The sequence below is a fragment of the Sceloporus occidentalis genome, unplaced genomic scaffold, assembly GCF_023333645.1.
Source record: "Sceloporus occidentalis isolate IW3139 unplaced genomic scaffold, rSceOcc1.0.p SCAF_60, whole genome shotgun sequence".
Lineage (NCBI taxonomy): Eukaryota > Metazoa > Chordata > Lepidosauria > Squamata > Phrynosomatidae > Sceloporus > Sceloporus occidentalis.
Window position 1 is genome coordinate 2,630,879 of NW_028317040.1, and position 21,612 is coordinate 2,652,490.

The following is a 21,612-nucleotide window of genomic DNA, read 5'->3' on the forward strand; positions in this document are numbered from 1 at the left end:
ATCATTGCTAATGTTCACACTACATGCTGCAAAATGTGAGAAAAATGTCAGCATAAATATACACCGACATAAATGTATTCATTACTACCCCAGAAATCGTGGAGGGTAGGCAATATCCCATACTCCGTTTTAGGAATAACATATACTAATACGGTGACTAGAGATCCTCATTAGGAAATGTGACCAGAGACACTACGTAGGTGTGTGCCATTTTTAGAAAGACATAAGAATACGTGGCTCGGCCGATTGAGGCCGTTAACGTACTGTTGTCGTAGCTTTCTACCGTTACATTAAGTCGCAAAACCCCGGAAAGAATCCGGCAAAGGGGGCGTGGTAAACGTTAACAGCGTCCATGCAACCAATTGGGCCTGAACGCTTCTTGTGATGCCGGAAGTAGGTCGTTGTGTATGTGGACACGCAGTTTAAGTTTCCTTAAAACTAGGCCCAGCCTGTATCGTTAGCGAACTTCGTACGTTAAAGAGCTAAAGTATAAGAATGAAAGAGCCCACTGCACCTCCGTGTAATTCCATTGTTCCCGCATTTTTGGTCAAACTCTGGACCCTTGTGGAAGATCCGACTAATGTTGACGTCATCTCGTGGAACTGGGTAATTGTAGAACCTTTGTTTTCTTCTAATTAACCCCGAGACGAAGATTGTGTAGAATAACATCACTGGAACTAATACCATGTTGTAAACGGGCCATAATAATGTCATCAGACATTACATGTACTTATGCAATATAAAAAGCCACTAACATTGAGTGGTCATTAATATTTGTAATACGAGCAGAATATTATTTGCAATCGAGCTAGGGATAAGAATACAATAGTTAACAACGGAAAGTTGACGGCAAGGCCTTCAATATTACACTTATCGCACTGGGATACATTATCAATGGGGGTCAAACATGCCTCATGGGCTTTGGGTCTGCTGGTGAGTTCCACCTTCTTCATAAAAGGGCCTACGTATGTTTAGGAGACACGTTAATATAGTCTCTATAGTGGTGTAATACACTAAAATATGTGGCCCTAAAGAAAAAGTTTGGATCCTCAAAACTGTTGCAGGCGATGTTGGCCCACCAAGACTGGAGTTGGAATATAGCTCTTAAGAGCTTCTGGTACAAACAGATACTTGTGTTAGACATTACTGATAAAAGAGAATGTTCATGTGAGATATACATACTTCTTCATCACTTTCTATTCTGGCTTCAGCAACTGTTGAATAATCACATTTTTAGTATTTTGGCAGGTGGAGGCATGATTTAAATTCTTTTAGAAACACAGAAGGAACATTTGTGGGTTGTCATGTAACAGTCCTCCCCTAGGCAGCACTGGAGTCAAGCTATCAGACACTTTCAAATCAGTGGTCATGCCATCAGATGCTTTTTCTTTAGATTAGCAAAAGGTGCATTAGACCTGGAAATGTGATAATAATCATATAATGTTACAATTTTTAGTGGATTTTGCAGAGTTCTCACACAAATATATCTCCCTACAAAATTGGATATGTTTATTAAACAAATTAAAGGTAAAATTAGATACGTTTATTAAACAAATTAAAGGTAAATATCCGCTCATATCTAGCAAATTACCTTTTATAACATTTCTGCATATATTACAAAATTCCACTGTTGGACCAACACATTTACACTGCACATATCTCACACACACACCCCTATATAATATCTTACAATATGGTGCATTTTTACTGTGGAAATTTAAAGATATAGCACCCCAAATATCAGCGCAGTACTTGATAAATATCATATTTCAACATTCTACATGGGGTCAAAAAAAAATTCCCCCATTGGACCAATACAGTTACACTGCACATATCGAAAACACAACCCCCTCTATTATTTCTGAGAATGTGGTGCATTTTTACTGTGGAAATTTAAAGCTATAGCACCCCAAATATCAGCCCAGTAGACAGCAACTGTCATTTTTCAACATTCTACATGGGGTTAAAAAAAATTCCCCCATTGGACCAATTCAGTTACAGTGCAAATATATCAAACACGCCACCCTCTATGATTTCTGAGAATATGGTGCATTTTTACTGTGAAAATTTAAAGCTATAGCGCCCCAAATATTAGCCCAATTCATAGCAACTGTCATTTTTTGACATTCTACATGGGGTTAAAAAAAATTCCCCCATTGGACCAATTCAGTTACAGTGCAAATATATCAAACACACCACCCTCTATGATTTCTGAGACTATAGTGCATTTTTACTGTGGAAATTTAAAGCTATAGTGCCCCAAATATTAGCCCAATACATAGCAAATGGGATTTTTCAAAAATCTACAGAGGGTTAAAAAAAATTCCCCCATTGGACCAATTCAGTTACAGTGCAAATATATCAAACACACCATCCTCTGTGATTTCTGAGAATTTGGTGCAGTTTTACTGTGAAAATTTAAAGCTATGGCGCCCCAAATATCAGCCCAGTAGGCAGCTAATGGGATTTTTCAACATTCTACATGGGGTTAAAAAAAAATTCCCCCATTGGACCAATACAGTTACACTGGAGATATCTCAAACACATGCCCCTCTATTATTTCTGAGAATATGGTGCATTTTTAGTGTGGAAATTTAAAGCTATAGTGCCCCAAATATCAGCCCAGTAGACAGCAACCGTCATTTTTCAACATTCTACTTGGGGTTAAAAAAAATTCCCCCATTGGACCAATACAGTTACACTGTATATATCTCAAACACAACCGCCTCTATTATTTTTGAGAATATAGTGCATTTTTACTGTGGAAATTTAAAGCTATAGCGCCCCAAATATTAGCCCAATACATAGCAAATGGGATTTTTCAAAAATCTACAGGGGTTAAAAAACATTCCCTCATTGGACCAATACAGTTACACTGCAGATATCTCAAACACATAACCCTCTATTATTTCTGAGAATATGGTGCATTTTTACTGTGGAAATTTAAAGCTATAGGGCCCCAAATATCAGCCCAGTAGACAGCAACTGGCATTTTTCAACATTCTACAGGGGTTGAAAAAAATTCTCCCATTGGACCAATACAGTTACACTGCAGATATCTCAAACAAGTGCCCCTCTATTATTTCTGAGAATATGGTGCATTTTTACTGTGAAAATTTAAAGCTATAGCGCCCCAAATATTAGCCCAATACATAGGAAATGGGATTTTTCAAAAATCTACAGGGGTTAAAAAAAAAATCCCCTATTGGACCAATACAGTTACACTGCAGATTTATCAAAGACACCCCCTTCTATTATTTCTGAGAATATGGTGCATTTTTACTGTGAAAATTAAAAGCTATAGCGCCCCAAATATCAGCCCAGTAAAAAATTTAATTTTGCAGGGAGATGTATTTGTGTGAGAACTCTGCATAATCCACTCGGAATTGTAACATTATATGATTATTATCACGTTTGCAGGTCTAATGCACCTTTTGCTAATCTAAAGAAAAAGCGTCTGATGGTATGACCACTGATTTGAAAGTGTCTGATAGCTTGACTCCAGTTAGGCAGCTCCTTAATAAAAATTACAGTCACCTGCTTTATTTAATTTGTTATCCGCTTACTGGTTTATTCAAGCAGAGATTTAAAGCATTGAATTTGGTTCAAGAAGTAAAAAAAAAAAATGTTGATTTTACTATGTATCATGGGGGCCACCTCTGACAAGTTTGTCCCTTTACATAGAAACATAACAACACAGAAAGTGACGGCAGATAAGAACCAGTAGGCCCATCCAGTCTGCCCAACCTCTGAGTAATTTGCTTTAGTACTTGCCCTTATCCTATATATATGCCTATCCCATGCTTGCTTAAATGACTTTACTGTATTAACATCTACCACTTCTGCTGGAAGGCTATTCCATGTGTCCACTACCCTTTCCGTAAAGTAATATTTTCTGATGTTACCTTTAAACCTTTGCCCCTCTAGTTTATGGTTGTGTCCAGAGGCCTATCTAGTGAAAATAGCGCCTATGGCAAGCACTGAAATAGCGCCCCTGTCCAAATATCTAATGCTGCTTCCACACACTAATTCACACTCTTTACTACCCTCTCTCCCTCCCTTGTCACTTTCTAACCCCTTTCCCTACTACCCTCTTCCTCTCCCCCTTTGTAGTTCTCTCACCTTGAGGTCCAGCGACGGGAGTCTTCTGTCTTCCTGCATTGCTGTGGTGCCCGCTGCTTCACTGCTGAGCGCCCCTCGTTCTCCCTTGCATCAAAAAAAAAAAAGACGGCGTTTAAAAGCCACTCACTGGCGCCCCCTTTTAAATGGCCCCTATGGCACGAGCCATAGCTGCCATACCCTAGATACGCCTCTGGTTGTGTCCTCTTGTTGTGGTAGTATTTCTCCTTTTAAATAAACTCTCTTCCTTTACCTTGTTGATTCCCTTTAAGTATTTAAATGTTTCTGTCATATCCCCCCTGTCCGGTCTTTTTTCCAGGCTATATAGGTTAAGATCCTTTAACCTGTCCTGGTAAGGTTTATCTTGTAATCCATAAACCATTTTAGTAGCCCTTCTCTGCACTTTCTCCAACATTTCTATATCCTTCTGGAGATACGGTCTCCAGTACTGTACACAATACTCCAAGTGAGGTCTCACCAGTGATCTGTACAACGGCATGAGCACTTCCCTCTTTCTACTGCTAATACCTCTTGCTATACAACCAAGCATTCTGCTAGCATTACCTGCTGCTCTACTGCATTGTCTGCCTACCTTTAAATCCTCAGAAATAATTACCCCTAAATCCCTTTCCTGACACGTTGAGGTTAGGACAGTATATATATACTCTGCCCTTGGGTTTTTATGCCCCATAAACAAGGACTGTGCTGTGAAATATGTCAGATGACATTCAAGAAAAGCATTTTGTTCATTTTTGTTGTTTTGTTTTTTATTTTACAGAATGGACAGAACTTTTGTATTCTGGATGAGCAGCGGTTTTCCAAAGAAATTCTGCCCAAGTACTTTAAGCATAACAACTTGTCAAGCTTTATTCGGCAGCTTAATATGTGTAAGTGCTCGTGTGCATTACTGCGCCTTTACCTTAAATAGTATGGAATAGTTATAGTTGTGTGATCCCAATTCTACTTTAAATTCACAGATGGTTTCAGGAAGGTAATGACCCTAGAGAGTGGGCTTGCAAAATCAGAGCACGGGACACCCATTGAGTTCACTCATCCTTGTTTTAAGAAGGGAAAGGCAGAGTTGCTGGAAAATATTAAGCGCAAGGTATGGTATTGACGGCCATGCTGATTTACAGGCAAAATGTAATGGTGTGAAAGAATATTAAAAATAGGGACAAGAGTGTCCATGTAAAAGATATTAAGGGATTTAATGTGTGCAATTGTATTCATGGCATTTGCTCTGGAAAAAAAACGTGTCTTATAATCAAGCAAATACGTTAATTGTTTTGCTTAAAACGCTTGGTCTGCTATGCCTGTACATGCACACGGCTATCAGAGATGTAGTCCAAATTTTATTAACCGCTGTACTACAATCACATATGTCATAAGTTGTTGGCACATTGAAGCACATTGAAGCCAGGATGCCCATCTTGTATCTCATTATGTGGTAGTGCTGTTAAGGGTCCCTGTTCCAGGAATTATTTCAGTATTATACCAGGGCTGTCAAATGTTGCCAGCTGATCTGAGCTGAACTTCTTGGTTTACCACTTATGGGGAAGAAAGTATATTATTTTTTGAGTTTTAAGAAACTACTCTGGTTCCTGCTTTGTGGATCAATGTGTTAGTGGGGCTCTATAGTGCTCCATAATATTGTAGAGTTATTACTGACCACTAGTTTGGGAGAGTTTAACCATTTATTAACTGTGTAAATATATAGAAGTCTCTCCCATAGTATTGTTTTATATAGCATGATCATATTTTGTAGCGCTGTAAAAAAGGTAGACAGAACATAAGTATATAACAACAATTTGACAGAAACACATGAGGAGGGCACCGCTCAAACAAGCTTACAATCTAGAGGATAGGAAGCTCATGAAGGTTTTTCACCACCTTATTTCTATGTTGTTTTAAACCCATTAAATTATTGACTAAGGGATACATTTACTATTAACCGTGTTGTGTGTGTGTGTGTGTGTGTGTGTGTTTAGGAGATATACATATATATTTAAATATAATGGTTAATCAAACGTATGTAAATTTCTGAAGCTACATCCATTGTGTTTACTTTAACGTTCTATGAAATGCCTGATGTTAGCTGTAAAATAACAGCCAGGCTCATGAAATTATGTACCTATATAAAAAAAAAGTGTGTGAATTAAATGGACTTGTCATGTAGACAATAATTATTACTCCTATATTTGCATATCTTCTAGATGTCTTCAGTAAAAACAGAAGACCCTCATCTGTCTCAGGATGAGTTACAGAAAGTGTTTTCTGAGTTGCAAGAGTTAAAAGATGCTCAAAACGATGTGGATACAAAATTGGAAAACATGAGAAGGTTAGTTCTGTATCACACAATATCTATCTTTTCAAATAGCATTTTTTGATCATATCTTATTTCCGATATATATAATATGGTGAAAACTTGAAAAAAATCACTTACCGTATTTCCTCATGTATAAGACGCACATTTATGAGTCTTATACAGTGGTTGTAGATTGCAGTTACTACTTCCCAGTACCTCCCTGCAGTCACACTGCTGATTGGCTCTGCCCCTTTCCTTATAGTGTCCACACTGTTCAGACAGCAACTCATCTAACAGTAAGTATAAAATTTATATTTGGGCTGCTGAAAGTTAGGGGAGGTGGGGTTTAATTTAGAGGCAGTTATGGTTAATGGGGTGTTTAGGGTTAATTTAGGGGCAGTTATGGTTGATGGGGTCTTTAGGTTTAATTTAGGGCAGTTGATGGATGGGAGTGATGAGGATGAGTATGAATTTTATGATACTACTTTTTTTTTCAAATTTCGATCCCCAAAATGAAGGTGCGTCTTATACATGGGCAAATACGGTAATTTTATGTAAAAAAAATATTTTGCTTGTCTACAAAGCTAATGAAAAAACCTGCTAAATAGTTTCTACTTGTATTTGTCTGTATAGATTTGTCCTGAGTTTATGGGGTTTTTTTTTTTTTTGGTTTTTTTTATATGTTGCTAGTTATAAGGCAACAAGTACAAGTGGCGTTTTTGCTATTTCAAAACAGTTTTCCCCCCAAATCTGGTAATCATCTCCCCATGTCCTGTTGTGGAAATCTTTGAAGTTCAATTCAATCTACTCTATCAAACCATATGCATATTAAAACTAGACACCCCAGGGTATTTCAAATGGTGCTATTTTAACGCTTTACATGCACTAGTTCTACTACCAGCCTTTGTCAAACTGCATGATAGTATTTGTGGGGTTTTTTTTCACACAAATTGTACTTTAGGAAAAAATTACAGCTTATGGTATATGTCACTTCAAAACAACATCTCTGGAGTACAGCGATACCACCCATGCAAGGGCTTGTTAGGTTATCTGGAGGCTAAAATTTGGACATTTAGTTCTTCTGCCCCCATGTCCTATTTGGGACATCTTTGAAGCTGGCTAATTTAGTTTACCATATCAAATCATATATGTTTGAAAACTAGACACCCCAGCGTATTTAACACTTTCCATGCACAAATTCTACCACCAACCTTTGCCAGGTTTTTTTTTTGAGTCCCAAATGTGGCCTTTTAGCCCCCCAAACAACCCAACAAACCCATGCATGGTGGTATCACTGTACTCAGGAGATGTGCTGAACACATATTGGAGTGTTTTAAGACATATACCAGGAGCTGTAAATTCATACCTGAAGTACACCGTGTGTGGGGAAAAAGTGTGAGCATTTAAAATACCCTGGGTTGGTTTTATTGTACATATTGAATTGGCCAGGCTCAAAGATGTACCAAATAGGGCATGGGCACAGGATCACCAAATGTCAATGTTCAACATTGAAAAATGCACATGCCCCAAACGTGGCCCTTTTGCCCCCAAACATTGAGGCAATCCCATGCATGGGTAGTATCACCGTAGTTAGGAGATGTCACTGAACGCATATTGGGGTGTTGTGTGACAGTGACATATACCAGGACCTGTAAATTCATACCTGAAGCAGGGGGGGAAAAAACTCCAAAAAATGACTACCACAAAGTTTTAAAAAGACTGGTGATGGAAAGAGTTAAAATACTAGCATTTGAAATACAGTGTGGTGTCCAGTCTTCAAAAATATATGGTTTCATTGGGTAAATTGTCAGCTTCAAAGATGTTCCAAAGTGCATGGGGCAGAATTACCAGATTTGGGGAACAATGGTTTTGAAATAGTAAAAGCATTGTGTATTTCAAAACTCAGGACAAATAGTAGAATCTGTTTAGCAGGTTTTTCATTAGCTTTTATAGATGAGTAATAGGGTTTTCAAGTAAAAGTCAGAAAAAGTCCCCCCCCCCATATTTTATACTTTTTTTTTTTTTTTTTTTTTTTTTTTTTTTTTTAAATAGTAAATGATCTGATACAATCAAAATGAGGGAATCTAAAGAAAGCCCTTCTTGTCCTGGAAAAAACAATATATAACTTGTGTGGGTTCAGTAAATGGGAAAGAAGAAAATTACAGCTCAACACAAGCACCGCGAAATGTTAAAACCATTGTCACGAAAGGTAGAAAAAGTAAAATCAACTATTGTACAAAGGGGTTAATATTCCAAATAAAAACTTCTATTCGTAGGGAAAATGAGACTCTTTGGAAGGAGGTGTCTTCACTCAGAAGAAAGCACAGCCAACAGCAAAAACTGCTTGCAAAAGTGAGTTAAAATGCAGAACAGTCATTTGTTGCCACTCTATCACATGTATTTTAATATCTCCATAATATCCGTATCCCTTAGTTCACATATTTGGTTCTTTATGTTACTTCACGCAGTTGTATTTGGTAGTTTTCTAATTCAATCAGCCATACGATACCTTCTTGAATCAGGTCTGTGACATATTTTATGATGTGTTTATTTCCCCCCCCCCCCCCAGATACTTCAGTTCATTCTGAGTCTCATGAGAGGAAACATTGTGATGGGAAACAAAAGGAAAAGGTATTAACAATTTTTATTTACTGACTTCTTTTTCATCTGACTTGGGCACATATGTCACCTGTAGTTTTGGCAGTGCTGGAGGCTAGTCTTTTAGAGCACACTTATTTGTTTTAAAACTTTTTACATTTGTCATCTGATGAGACCTCCAGAAAAGAGGTTTCATCCAAAAAATGAAAATCTTCTTAAGCTTTTTTGATCGGCTGCCAGCACTGCTGAATCCTAAATTCTGCTATATTGGAAAAAAATTTTTTTTTTGCTTCCCTGATGATGGGGTGGGGGGGAATTACTACCTTTATAAAGATGACCCTAAAATCATGACACTATAAATAAGCTTGCAGGGCTTCCACAAAATGTTTTGCACAACAGGATATAGTTTTGAGGTATATATATTTTTTTAACCATTTGGGTTCAATTTCTTTTGTTATTGTTATAGACCCTTAACAATTGAAGCATCCCAACCACCTTCAAAGTATGGATGTCATGTCTTACACTTCCCTGAAAATAAGAGGAAGCGGGTGAGTATTTTGAAATTAATTTGTCCTATTGAATCTGCTCCCCACCCATCTGACATTTATCTATTGTTTGTGTATTAATTTGCAAAATTACTGTGATGTTTTACCCTGAAAACAGTTGTTTATGCGTTTAAGACAATTTTCTAGATTTGTGTATAAATATGTATTAGTAAACAGAAGGATCATAAAATGTGATTTTATTCTTTTCCACAGATGAATCTCCACTCTCAACATCCTGGAACCTCTACTGACGATGTGTTTATTATCCATGAAATCTCAGGTCCAGGGGAGGGAACATCAGATGTCCCCCCACCCGCTATAGAACAACCACAAAACTACATAGTTCCGCCTGTAACACCAACAAACACTGAAAAGCATCAGTAAGTGCAACAGTCCTTCCCATTTGTACATTCAGAGTAAACAAGCAATGTTTTTTTGTGTGTGTGGGGGAGGGGTACTAGCACTTGATATCAGCAATATTTCACAAGAGCTGACTGTTTTTTTTCTGTCTGCAGGAATGTAGAAGAGGTTATTCTGGTGGGTGATCCAGTTTTAAACTCACAGCTGCCCAATCCAGAGCAGCCCATGATTCCTAGTGGCTGTTTGGATGAAGATGGCCTGGCATTGGATATATGTCACACAAATTCTAGTGAGGATACTGATAGTGTCATCAATTCAATCCTCAATGAAAACATTACCCAAAGCAGTGCAGACATGCTAGACTGGTGAGTAATTTTTGCTGTCCCCCACTTTTGTTTTTTTATAACTGTAAAGTAAATGGCGGTGTGAAATATGATAAAGTAGGATATTTTATATAGTCAGTGTACACACATTCCTGCATTGTGTTATCCAAAAAGTCTCCTATAGACATGTGCCAAACATCGACCCAAGTTTTGATAATATACTAGCTCCTGGTTAGAAATATGCTTTTTTTTTTTTTACCTGTAAAGCACTTTGATATAATTCTACCTACTCAAATGCAGCCTCAGTAGATTTTCTTTTATATGGAAAATATATATCTTTTATAGGGAAGTAACTGTTGCATTGTTGGTTTGAAAGAGTTGATAGATACGTGAATATATATTAATGAATATATTACAGGTAACTCGAAAAAATAACAAGCAGTTCCTTTTAATATGTAAAAGTAGCTTGGAGTGGCATAGTGGTCATTTTTCTTGACGGAGACACAAGCAGAGATACAGTTGTTCATGAAGTCTATATGATCAGTATACCCTTTTTTGATTAATGATGGTGTCGGGTTATGTCCTGTCCTAGCACCATCAGGGGCAGAATAAGTTGTCTGAGGGAGCAGAGAAGAGATTGGTATCTTGGAGGCATATGGATTACAATGGCTTTAGGCATCTTAGTCCCTGCTCTGCACAACCTGCATCCTTTCAGTAGGCAAAGTGCTCAGCCGATGGAGAGTAACACACCACACATAAACCCCCTCCCAAAATGCAGGTGCCCCAAAGACATATGGTTCCTCTGCGTTAACTGAGATTCCCAAGGGAATCTGTAAACAGTGTGCAAGTAAAATACTTTAGTAGGGAAACCCTCTGATTTCTCTACAGTCAGACCACACTGGTAAATTTTTCAGTGACATCACAGGGGGTTCTCTCTGCCAATTGAAATCCATAAGTTATGGCAACATATAACTTTTCCCCTTCACCAAAAACACAGCAGAATCTATGAATAATGGCAAAAAAAACAATATTCTATATCATTTGTATTTGAGGATGCTGAATTGCCTTGAGTTTTTCTTGTGCACCAATTAAAAGAAGGCCTGCAAGTCTTAAATTTGTTAATAAAAGATAACAAATCCCTGATTGTTGGGTATCTTGAAAAGAAAAAAATCAAAATGTAGCTGTGCCTGGGCTGTCTTCCTGGTGCCTGAGCAGGTAGTCCGTTTAGGGTTATGCACAGAAGGTTAGAAAACTCTGACAACTAAAGGTCCGAATATAAAGCAATGATGTTGATATCGAATGCATCTTTAGAATAACATTTTTATTTCAGCACATAGGGACATTTGACATCTAGGACTTGGAACTGACATAAATTTTTATTGCTCAGCTGTTCTTAAGATCTAGAATATTTGATAGAAAAGTCAAGTGCGCTAAACTATATAAAATAATGGGGAACAATAAAAATGAGTTCCGTGACAGGTATTTTCCTTCTTTCTTTAACGATGTCTTATCCTCGCATTCTGTTGAGCTGTGGAGGTTCTGGATAATTCCTAGATTTAGATGAAGACATATTTGTGTTGCCTACATCTAAAATTTTACTAATGAAATATTTTTAGTTAGTATCTCGCCTTCCTATTGTACTGTACAAGAACCCAAACATAGTATTTCTCAAACTAGGTTTTATTACCTAAAAAAGTTTTACTAGTAAATATTCACATGTAAACAATTTTTTTCATATTACATACTATGATTGAGAAAAATGCATTTCTTGTTTTTATTTCCTTTTTTTCAACCTGCCCCATGCTTCCCACTCTGTCCCCCAGTTATGCCTTATACCCTCTATATGCCTTATGCCCCTGTGCTCCCTGATATGCCACACACACACACATTTGAATCAATTCAAATACAGTATATTATCGATAGTTATCAATATGAATTATTTTATGAGTCTAACACACAATTAATTTCCAGTCCACTCAGCAACCAAAAATTGATAATAATCAGGGCAGTAATAAAAATATCACTATCTCTCTAATACTAGTTCAACTAATATAACAAATTAAAATAATTTAATTGTGTCTAAGAGTATTAGTGAAGTTCCTAATAGATGCAAATAATGTCAATCTTCATCTATAGGTAAAAAATACCTTTCATTATTGTTATTATCACGGGTTATAAGCTGCAGTCTCACAAGCCGTCATATACAATAATGTAATATACTATTTCACCTATATATATACTATTTTACTATTTTTACTATACTAAAATTCACCTCTATTCAGAATAATAAAACAATTATAATTACCACCACTTGTTGCTGTTGTCCAACTGGTCCTTGTAGAAATTAATCCAGATTCATTGTCAAGAAATGAAGTAGGAAAGAATATAACTTTCTACAAGTTATATAGGTTAGGACTCAAAGTAACTCTAAGAGTGAAATATGGTGCCAGAATCTTAAGATTCCAATTCTCTGGGGTAAATTTGGTAAATAAGTCCGTCAGGGTCTGTCTATTTCAGGGTGCGATCTTTTTCTTTTTTCTCTTTTTTTTTTTTATTATTAAAGACATACGCTTTTAAAGACAGGGCTTATTATCATAGCCTCCACCTTTTGATTGGAATTCTCCAATCATAACGGTGGGTTTTACCCATTATAATTAGGATTTTTACTCATTTACACCGTTGTAATTTCTTAATTTACCTGTGAGAGACGCTCTTGTCTAAGAATTAACTTAAAACCATTACATATGTGTTTGGAATTTATCCTTGGTCACCCTAATCGCCAAATGTTACTTCCTATATAGTAACTCAGGTCTTGGTAGTCTTCCCATGTATCCCCCATTCCAAGTTACATTTCTAAAGATATGCAGTGTCTACTCCTTAACTTTCTCATGGAAGATAACATTAATTGTATCATATATATACACTGAAACATCATTATACATGAATACTCCTTTGTTCTCAATTATAGAGGGAACAAGGACAAAAAGAAATAATCACTATATGATTAAATAAAATAAAATTTAACTCCATTTTGTGTAAAATCACAGAATATAGAAATACATGTTTTCTGTGATAAAATATCTGACAACGTCCCTTCATAAAGTATGAGCAAGCTTGGAGATTTCACTCAGTGCATATCATGCCATATGTATGCATGCTTGGAACAGCAGTTCCTGGGTCCATATCGCTGTGGCAAGTGTGATCAATTGGTCTCTCTGGAAGCTGAGGTTGGTGCTCTGAAGAGGCATAATAAAACACTGAGAGAGATTGACAATCTTGAGAGGAGTCTCTCACTCACTGAGCAAAGTTTAGATGGGGCCCCTAGCAATGAGGGAGGAGATCAGGCAGAAGGGAGTCAGGCACATAGCTGGGTAACAGTAAGACGTGGTTGCAGTGAGGGAGGGAGGAGGGAAGCCAGCCCAGAGTTTCTCCATCCCAACAAATTTGCCCTTTTAAGTGAGCATGTTGGGGAGGCAGGCTTTCCGGAAAAAGCTGTTTTCTCTAACAGCCGGGAGAGCAGCTCATCCAATATGCAGGGGATCCGAAAGGAAGGAAAGCCCAAGCAGGTTGTGGTGGTAGGGGATATTCAATAATTAGGAAAACAGACAGGGTAATCTGTAGCTCTGATCGCAGCAAACAAATGGTTTGTTGTCTCCCGGGTGCCCGGGTTCGGCATGTTGTGGACAGAGTGGATAGATTATTGGGAGGGGCTGGCGAGGATCCAGCTGTCTTGGTGCACATTGGCACCAATGACATAGTAAGAGGAAGATGGAGTGTCCTTAAAGGTAATTTTAGGGATTTAGGTAGTAAGATTAAGAAAAGGACCTCCAAGGTAGTATTCTCAGAGATACTACCTGTGCCATGCGCTACAGCAGAAAGGCAGCGGGAGATTAGGCAGCTAAATGCATGGCTGAAGTCTTGGTGTAAGAAGGAGGGCTTTGGGTTTTTAGAGCACTGGGCTGATTTTGCTTTGGGGTACAATCTCTATAGTGGTGATGGATTGCACCTAAAATGCAAGAGGGTCCAATGTGCTTGGGGAGAGAATGGCTAGACAGTTGGAGGAAATGTAATTGGCATTACTGTTAAACCCTCAGCTTTGTGTGGTATATGAAGCTGGAATGCGTCCACAGTCACACATGACGACCTCCAACATCAACAAATATAACAATGGAGTTATTTGAAACAAAGCACCCATTATCTTCTGGGCTATTCTGCGTTACTGTATACAACCCCGTAATTAAAACTCAAAATATGTAATTTTTTTCATGAGGCTTCCTCTTTTACATTAAGCTTTTTTGGCTTGTTTCTTAACTGTTCCGCCAACAGTTCTTATGTTTTCTCTTGGCCTTTATGGAAGAATGAGTCATTCCTCTCTATATGCCTTATGTTTTGCAAGTGTTGGCTTCTGTACTTACATTTTGTATTTAATGTTGTATAAGGGTGACACAAGCATTCTTTCATTGCCAAGTTTACTATGGTTTTTAATTGTTGGGCTTTTTTTTTTTTGTCTTTTTCATCATTTTACTTACCCCCCCCATATTAGTCCTACAAACTGGTACCATTTGTCTCTGCACTTTGTCTCCTCTGTATATTAAAGGGTTCTTATTAAGATTCATGGTGTCAAACTGACGCATTGTTTTTCTTCTTCTTTAGGGCCATATATGTTTTTCCGTGGCCCAGATGCCTTAACAATGGTTCGTGGTCAGAACCAAAATGTTAAGTTTTACTGCCTGATACATATTTTTGTTTAAGACTTATTGTTAAAGGGAAAATAAACTTATTGCCTGTACTGTCTGTGTTACAATATTTCAAGTATTTGCTTTTTTTTTTATTATACCTACCTGCAATGGAACTCATAATGTGGGCATTTAGGGCACTATACATATAATAAATTAGAGACGCGCACCACGAAAAAGGATGCAAACATCCGAAATCCACGTATTCGGGTTAAACATATGCAGTCGTATATAGATTGTGTGTATGTATGTATGTGTGTGTGTGTGTGTGTGTATGTATATATATATATATATATATATATATATATATATATATATATATATATATATATATATATATATATATAATATAATGTGTGTATATATCACACACTCACACTTGTTTGAAAAAGAAAGTACACCCTCTTTATATTCTTTGGTTTTACATATACGGATATAATAGCAATCTGTTCATAAGCAGGTCTGAAAACGTATTCAACAAAAATAAAGCCATAATATAGAAGCCATGTGTGAAAAAGTACACCTTATGATTCAAAAAGCTTGGAAAACCACCTTTAGCAGCAATAATTTTCTGTATAACATTGTTGTGGAGGAATTTTGGCCCACTCTTTACAACATTGCTTCAGTTCATTGAGGTTTGCAAGCATTTGTTTATGCACAGCTCTCTTAATCCCTTAATGACCTTTGCCGGTTTAGAACCGTCATGACATAACGGTCACTAAATGACCTTTGACGGTCCAGAACCGTAAAAAAATTAAATAAGCTTAGAAAGTGCATTCAGCAAGGCCGAGATCGGCATCGGGGGCCCGTTTTAAAAGAGTTTAGGAGGCGATCAACGATCACCTCCTAAACTTAAATGGTGTCGCTGGAATGCCTCGATCAGGAGGCATCCAGCGACACCAAACACTTACCTCTGGATGGGCTGTGACCGCTCCGGAGAGCGGTCACAGCCGCAGCTGCAGGTGTTCTTCGCCGTCAGCAAGATGGCGGCCGCCCTGTAAAAAAAAACAATCAAGTTTTAAAAGTTCGCTAGATGGTCTCCAGACCCTCTAGAGAACTCTGGCTCCACTTGCAGGTTGAATACAGGTACTGCATTCAACCATGCAAGTCAATGGAGCCCAGCTTTCTAATCACAATGTGATTAGTAAAATATTTAAAAAGGAAAAAAAAAAGTGTGCTAACATTTAAAAATAATTATGCAGTGATGTCACTAGATGAACCATCCAGTACCAGCAAAATGTGTAAAAAAAAGTATTAAAAAAAATTAAAATTTATTTTGAGCAAGTGCTAAAATTTCTCAAAAATCTCAACAAAGAGTTAAAATAAAAGCACTTCAAATAAGGGGTGTCTAATATAAAAAAAAAAAGTGGCTGATGGGGTAAATTGGAGTGGCCGAGCTCAAAGATAGGGCATAGGTACAGACTTTCCAAAATGGAGAAAAAAAGTGCACTTCCCAAATGTGGCATTTTAAATCTCAAACAACACGACAAACCCATGCATGTCGGGTATCACTGCACTCAGGAGATGTTCCTGAACACACATTGACGTATACCAGAACCTGTATATCTATAACTAAAGTACAATTTGTGTGAAAAAAATTAAAAAAATTACTATTACAAAGTTTGACAAAGTGTAGTTGTATAATTGGTGTATGGAAAGGTTTAAAATAACAGCATTTGGAATACCCTGGGGTGTCTAGTTTTCAAAAATATATGGTTTGACGGAGTTAAATTGAGTTAACCGGCTTCAAAGATGTTCCAAAGAGGAGATGGAGGCAGACTGACCAGATTTGTTAACAAAGATTTGGAAATCATAAAACGCTGCTTGTACTTATTGCCCTATAACTTACAAAAAACAGCAAAAAAACATTGGGTATTTCTAAACTCAGGACAAGTAGGAGAATCTATTTAGCTAGTTTTTTTACTTGCTTTTTTAGGTGAGTAAAAGATTTTTCAAATAAGTCATAAAATGTGGGGGGGTTTTTTTCAATTTTTCACCGTGTTTTTTTTATTTTTTTTATAGTAAATAAGATGATATGATCAAAATAATTAAGAAATAATCTGAAGAAAGCCCATCTTGTCCTGAAAAAAACAATATATAACTTATGTGGGTACACGAAATAGGTGAGGAGAAAATTACAGCTGAACACAAGCACCACAAAAGTGTCAAAACAGCCTCGGTCCCACAGGGTACAAAACGAAAAATGAGCCCGGTCCTTAAGGGGTTAAGGTCCCGCCACAGTATATCAATTGGGTTGAGGTCTGGTCTTCGTATGAGTCACAGCACAACCTTGATTCTTTTTCAGCCATTTTGTTGTACATTTGCTGGTGTGTTTGGCATCATTGTCCTGTTCCATGACCCAATTTTGGCCAAGCTTTAGCTGTCGGACAGATGGCCTCACATTTGACTGTAGAATACTTGGCGCTGTGCAATATGGCCAAACATCTCCATGTTCCGGTCTTCGATAGTACTTAGGTTTTATTGCAAGGTGCTAAAATATTGACGTCAGGACACTGATAATTTAACTTTTTTTTTTTTTTTTTTTTTTTAATCAACGTTCTCAACTTACATGCTGTTCACTCGAAATTCCTTTGAACAAGGTAAGCATTTTCTTTGGACTCAAGTGAACGTCACATGTTGTTCACTGTCCCAACACCAGTTATTAATTATAAAGGTCAACTTGGAGGCAGGAAGAGTATGTGCAGATCTATTGAGTCTATCAAGTCGACTATGTGCTTTTCTACTAACATCTACGGTTGTTTGTGCCATGTAAACCGGCTTTTGCATTAAACTGTTTCTTGAACTCTGTAAAGGAGCATGTGTTGTGACCAAAATGTAATAACCCCCCTTTTTTTTTCTTTAAATCTAACTGGTTGTTTTCATTATCTCTGTAGTGAGGAGATCCAGGACTTCTTGAGCTGTATTGATGCCAGTCTAGAAGATCTGCAAAGTATTCTGTCCAAGAAGAGGCTTAATGTGGAAGCTGATTTTCTTGAAGGGGTAAGTAAAAAAAGAAAAAAAACTTGTCTGCGGTTACTAAAATCTCTTATTTACAAGTAGTGTTATAAATAAATGGAACATGTTTTGTAAAGATAGACGAGTTCTGCATGAACATACTCAAAATGAAAGAACCATCTTCAAAGTATTGAATCTCTAAGGCTTACCTTCATATACATAGGCTACTGTTAGCAGATCAAGGCAACATTAGCCACTAGAGACATCTTTTTATGTATAAATGGCATTGGTGCATTTTTCATTAAAAGTAAACCCCAATTTGTTTCTATTTTGTTAACATATTTTATGCACCTAAAGTCAAAGCTCTAATACATTGCAACGAGAGAAAAGTGACACATTTCCAAAAGATTATAGAGAAGCTTTATAGGGAAAAATGAAAAACATGAAATCCACATTTCCAAAGTGAAAAGTGTTATGTATATGGTGATGGGAAACAGCCCAATAGTTTTAAAATAAAGCTTTTTAAGTCATAAATTATAATCTCAGTCCGATCGGCCTAATTGTACTCTTGTTTTGAAGGTATAGAACCCGTTTACAACCAAATTACTCTCTCCAACTTACTTTTTGCAGCTGTTTAAACCTGACTTGTTGTCCTCAGATAATACAGTGACTGAAAACAATGCTGGTCCATTGAGTGTGAGTATTCCGCTTAATTCAGTAAAATACTGCTCAGTCAATATATTGTTTGGGATTCTTTTTGTTATAAACTTATATATAGATATATATATATATGTATGCAGGAACTTCAAGAGAGTGACAAACAAGTTACATTACCTGATGATAAAGACCTTCTGAATAAAGGTATTCCTTTTTTTCCCCTTCATTTTATTAATATTAATAAAAATGTTTCCAGGTCAAAAGGTGTGAGTATGTCAAACTGCTCATGATCGGATCACTCCTATTGGTCAAGAGTTATCATGGCAGCCTCTTGATCACCCTTCTCATCGGTGACACATGTCAGAGGGAGGGGATCATCCAGGACATTAAAAGTTGTACATGGCATAAAGTTTTAAACAAACACGTTAATAAAAATATTTTTTTATTTTTATTATGTAAGTGATCGCTGATTCACTGGGCAGTGGCCTAAATTTGTCTCTTACATGTGAGCAGATTTTTTTTTTTTTTACAAATTAATATTTGATTAGTAATTAATTACCCTTTAGAACCCTGATCATTGATCAGTCTCACTGGTCATCAGCTAGTGACCTAATCTGGTAGCTGTGTATTAAACACGGGTGCATATTTTACCGAGATTTTACAGTAGGTCATTTTAACGGCAAATTCCTCCTTGGTATGTTTTACTTTAGTATGAGTAGCAGCAATAAGAGGCAGATTCAGAAGGACATTTCTTTCCTAAATGTGATATTCAAACTTTGTTTTCACAGGCAAACAATTGATGCAATACACAGGGAACCACTTGCTCTCCTTATTTGGTGAGCTGACAGCAGCAAATAGCTGTTCCCCATCTGATCCAATAGATCATCTTGCAGGGACTGCTGAAAGTATCCTTCCTGACAGTTCCACTGAACAGAGGGGCAGTGCTTTAAAAGAGGACGCATGCAAAGAAGTAAGCTTGCTGGTCGAGGATTTCAATGGCTCCCATGGATTGCCTATTTTTGTCCTCAGTCCAGTTAATAAGTTAATTGATGAAGCCACAGAGACTGATAATGTCTGAGGTTTAAACTATTTCTTCTACTGGATGCCATGACTTCAGACTTACATTTGAAACCTGTAAAATATGACAATGTAAAAACATTATCTCTATCTCCAAAGCAACTTTATTTTGCAGTCTTTAAAAATCTCCTCATACCCATCCACCTTGATTGATGTATACATGTTATACATGTATACATGTATAACATACACAATATCCTTTTTTCCTGGAGTGAGTTTGTCTATTAAAATGTTAGAATACACAAAAACTGTCATCTGTGCTCCGTAAAAAAAAAAAAAAAGTGATGTATAACCCTACATTTACAATCAGATGTACATGTTTTAATATGCATTCTAGGTCAGAGTTTGTGTATGGCGAAACACACCTAAATTTTCAAGAAAGAGATATCTTAAGACAGGCAGGGATTTGGTTATTAACTCTTGAAACTTGAGATCCCCACTTCTGGGGCAGAATCCTTGATCTTCAGTGAACTATCAACCTCCCCTTGCATCTGAGAATTCAAGAAAAGAAAATACCAGCAATGTGCATTTGTGTCTTAACAAAATTCCCATTTAATATCAACATTATTGTTTACACATCTATACTTAGAAATTACATCTACAGACCCTTATATCAGTTCTTATATTAGTGTAGATAGTGTTTTTTTCAGGACCCATATATACTTTATATGTTGTCAGCTTGTATACTGTGGAAAAGGGGAGTTTATGCAAAGTTGCATAAGGTGTTTTTGAGACTCATTATTACAAACACATTGTTCTCAATTATTTATACAAAATGAAAATTCATTTAGGATTAGTTTTAATACTATATTGCCTTTCCACTTCTTGATGTTTGCAGTTTCAGTCTATAATTTAAGACCAGGCACCAGGCAGCCATTACTTTTTTATAGAAGTATCCATAAGTGAGTTTAAAGAACATTACTTTTTTTCCATGGATAATTCAGTAAAATCAATTTTGCTTATAATGCTTGTGTTTGTGCATTCTAGTTCACTAGTTTTGTTCATTGAACTTACAGTATAAAGTGAGAGCCCGGGGTGTAACTGCTGATGGAACAGTGGGCATTAATGAATAGAGACCAATTCCAAAGTCTAAAAAAGTAGCAGCCAGTGGAAAGTCCCATTCTTAAACTTCCCATGTTTTCTTAGGATGGTTTGTACAGGTAAGCAGGAGCATTTGGACACTTATGCAACCAGTTGGTCACCTATGCCTGGCAAAGAGCGCCATAACATTCATTTTCATTGCTTTTCTCAAAAAACGTTGCATTTTTTTTAGTGTTGTTTGCTCAGATTATATGCAATTGCAGAGAAACGCACAAAAAATGTATTCAGCTGCATCTTATAATTAAAAGAATACCCTACATTCATAGGCTTTTGTATATTTGTTTTTTTAATCTACAGGACGCAGTACATTACACGCTCACAGAATAGGGTAGGCAGAAACACAGAGAAAAAAGGGTTAAATGACAATACACTATACAAATGCAGGATAAAACAAAAGATGCATTTTCACCCCTATCAGTATAGCTGGGTGATGAAAGTTATAATCCACAAAAGCAGCTACACAAAAAAGCAAAAGGCTGGCCATTCTTAAAAAAATAAATAAAAAAAAAATGTGGGTGTTGGATATTTTTTCTTATTTTTCTTATGTGTTTTAGTTGTGTTTTTTTTCCTCTAGACATCAACACAAAAACCCACCCACCCCCACCAGATTGGCTTTGATAACTTTTTTATTATATGGTAATTGAAAAAAAAAATTGACAGGGCCTTTAACTTTGACGTTCAATGATTGTCTTAAACGAAAGAAAATTATTGATCAATTAATAAGGGCCCGTATTATTCCTATAATTAAACAAGTTAAAAACCCAGAGAATAATGCCATCTCTTTTTATTGAACAGAGGTATAAGAATGTATGCATCTGTTTTAGCTGGAAAAAATT

General features: G+C 36.8%; 1 protein-coding gene across 1 annotated transcript; it reads left to right on the forward strand.

Moving 5' to 3' along the window:
• Positions 1-495: 495 nt before the first annotated feature.
• On the forward strand, positions 496-19,676 carry LOC149287474 (heat shock factor protein 3-like). Its single transcript, XM_089492819.1, has 12 exons — positions 496-606; positions 4,898-5,006; positions 5,097-5,224; positions 6,333-6,457; positions 8,701-8,776; positions 8,994-9,055; positions 9,489-9,524; positions 10,083-10,292; positions 17,881-17,986; positions 18,572-18,637; positions 18,742-18,802; positions 19,387-19,676. Exons 1-12 carry the CDS (start codon positions 496-498, stop codon positions 19,674-19,676), a joined length of 1,380 nt encoding a protein of 459 aa, XP_089348945.1.
• The last annotated feature ends 1,936 nt before the right edge of the window (positions 19,677-21,612 follow it).

Excerpts from the sequence above, each read along its gene's own strand:
- LOC149287474 (XM_089492819.1), top strand. The coding sequence starts at position 496 with ATGAAAGAGCCCACTGCACCTCCGTGTAATTCCATTGTTCCCGCATTT. Across the intron at positions 607-4,897 it reads ACGTCATCTCGTGGAACTGG|AATGGACAGAACTTTTGTAT; the intron begins GTAATTGTAGAA and ends TTTATTTTACAG. Across the intron at positions 5,007-5,096 it reads TATTCGGCAGCTTAATATGT|ATGGTTTCAGGAAGGTAATG; the intron begins GTAAGTGCTCGT and ends TTAAATTCACAG.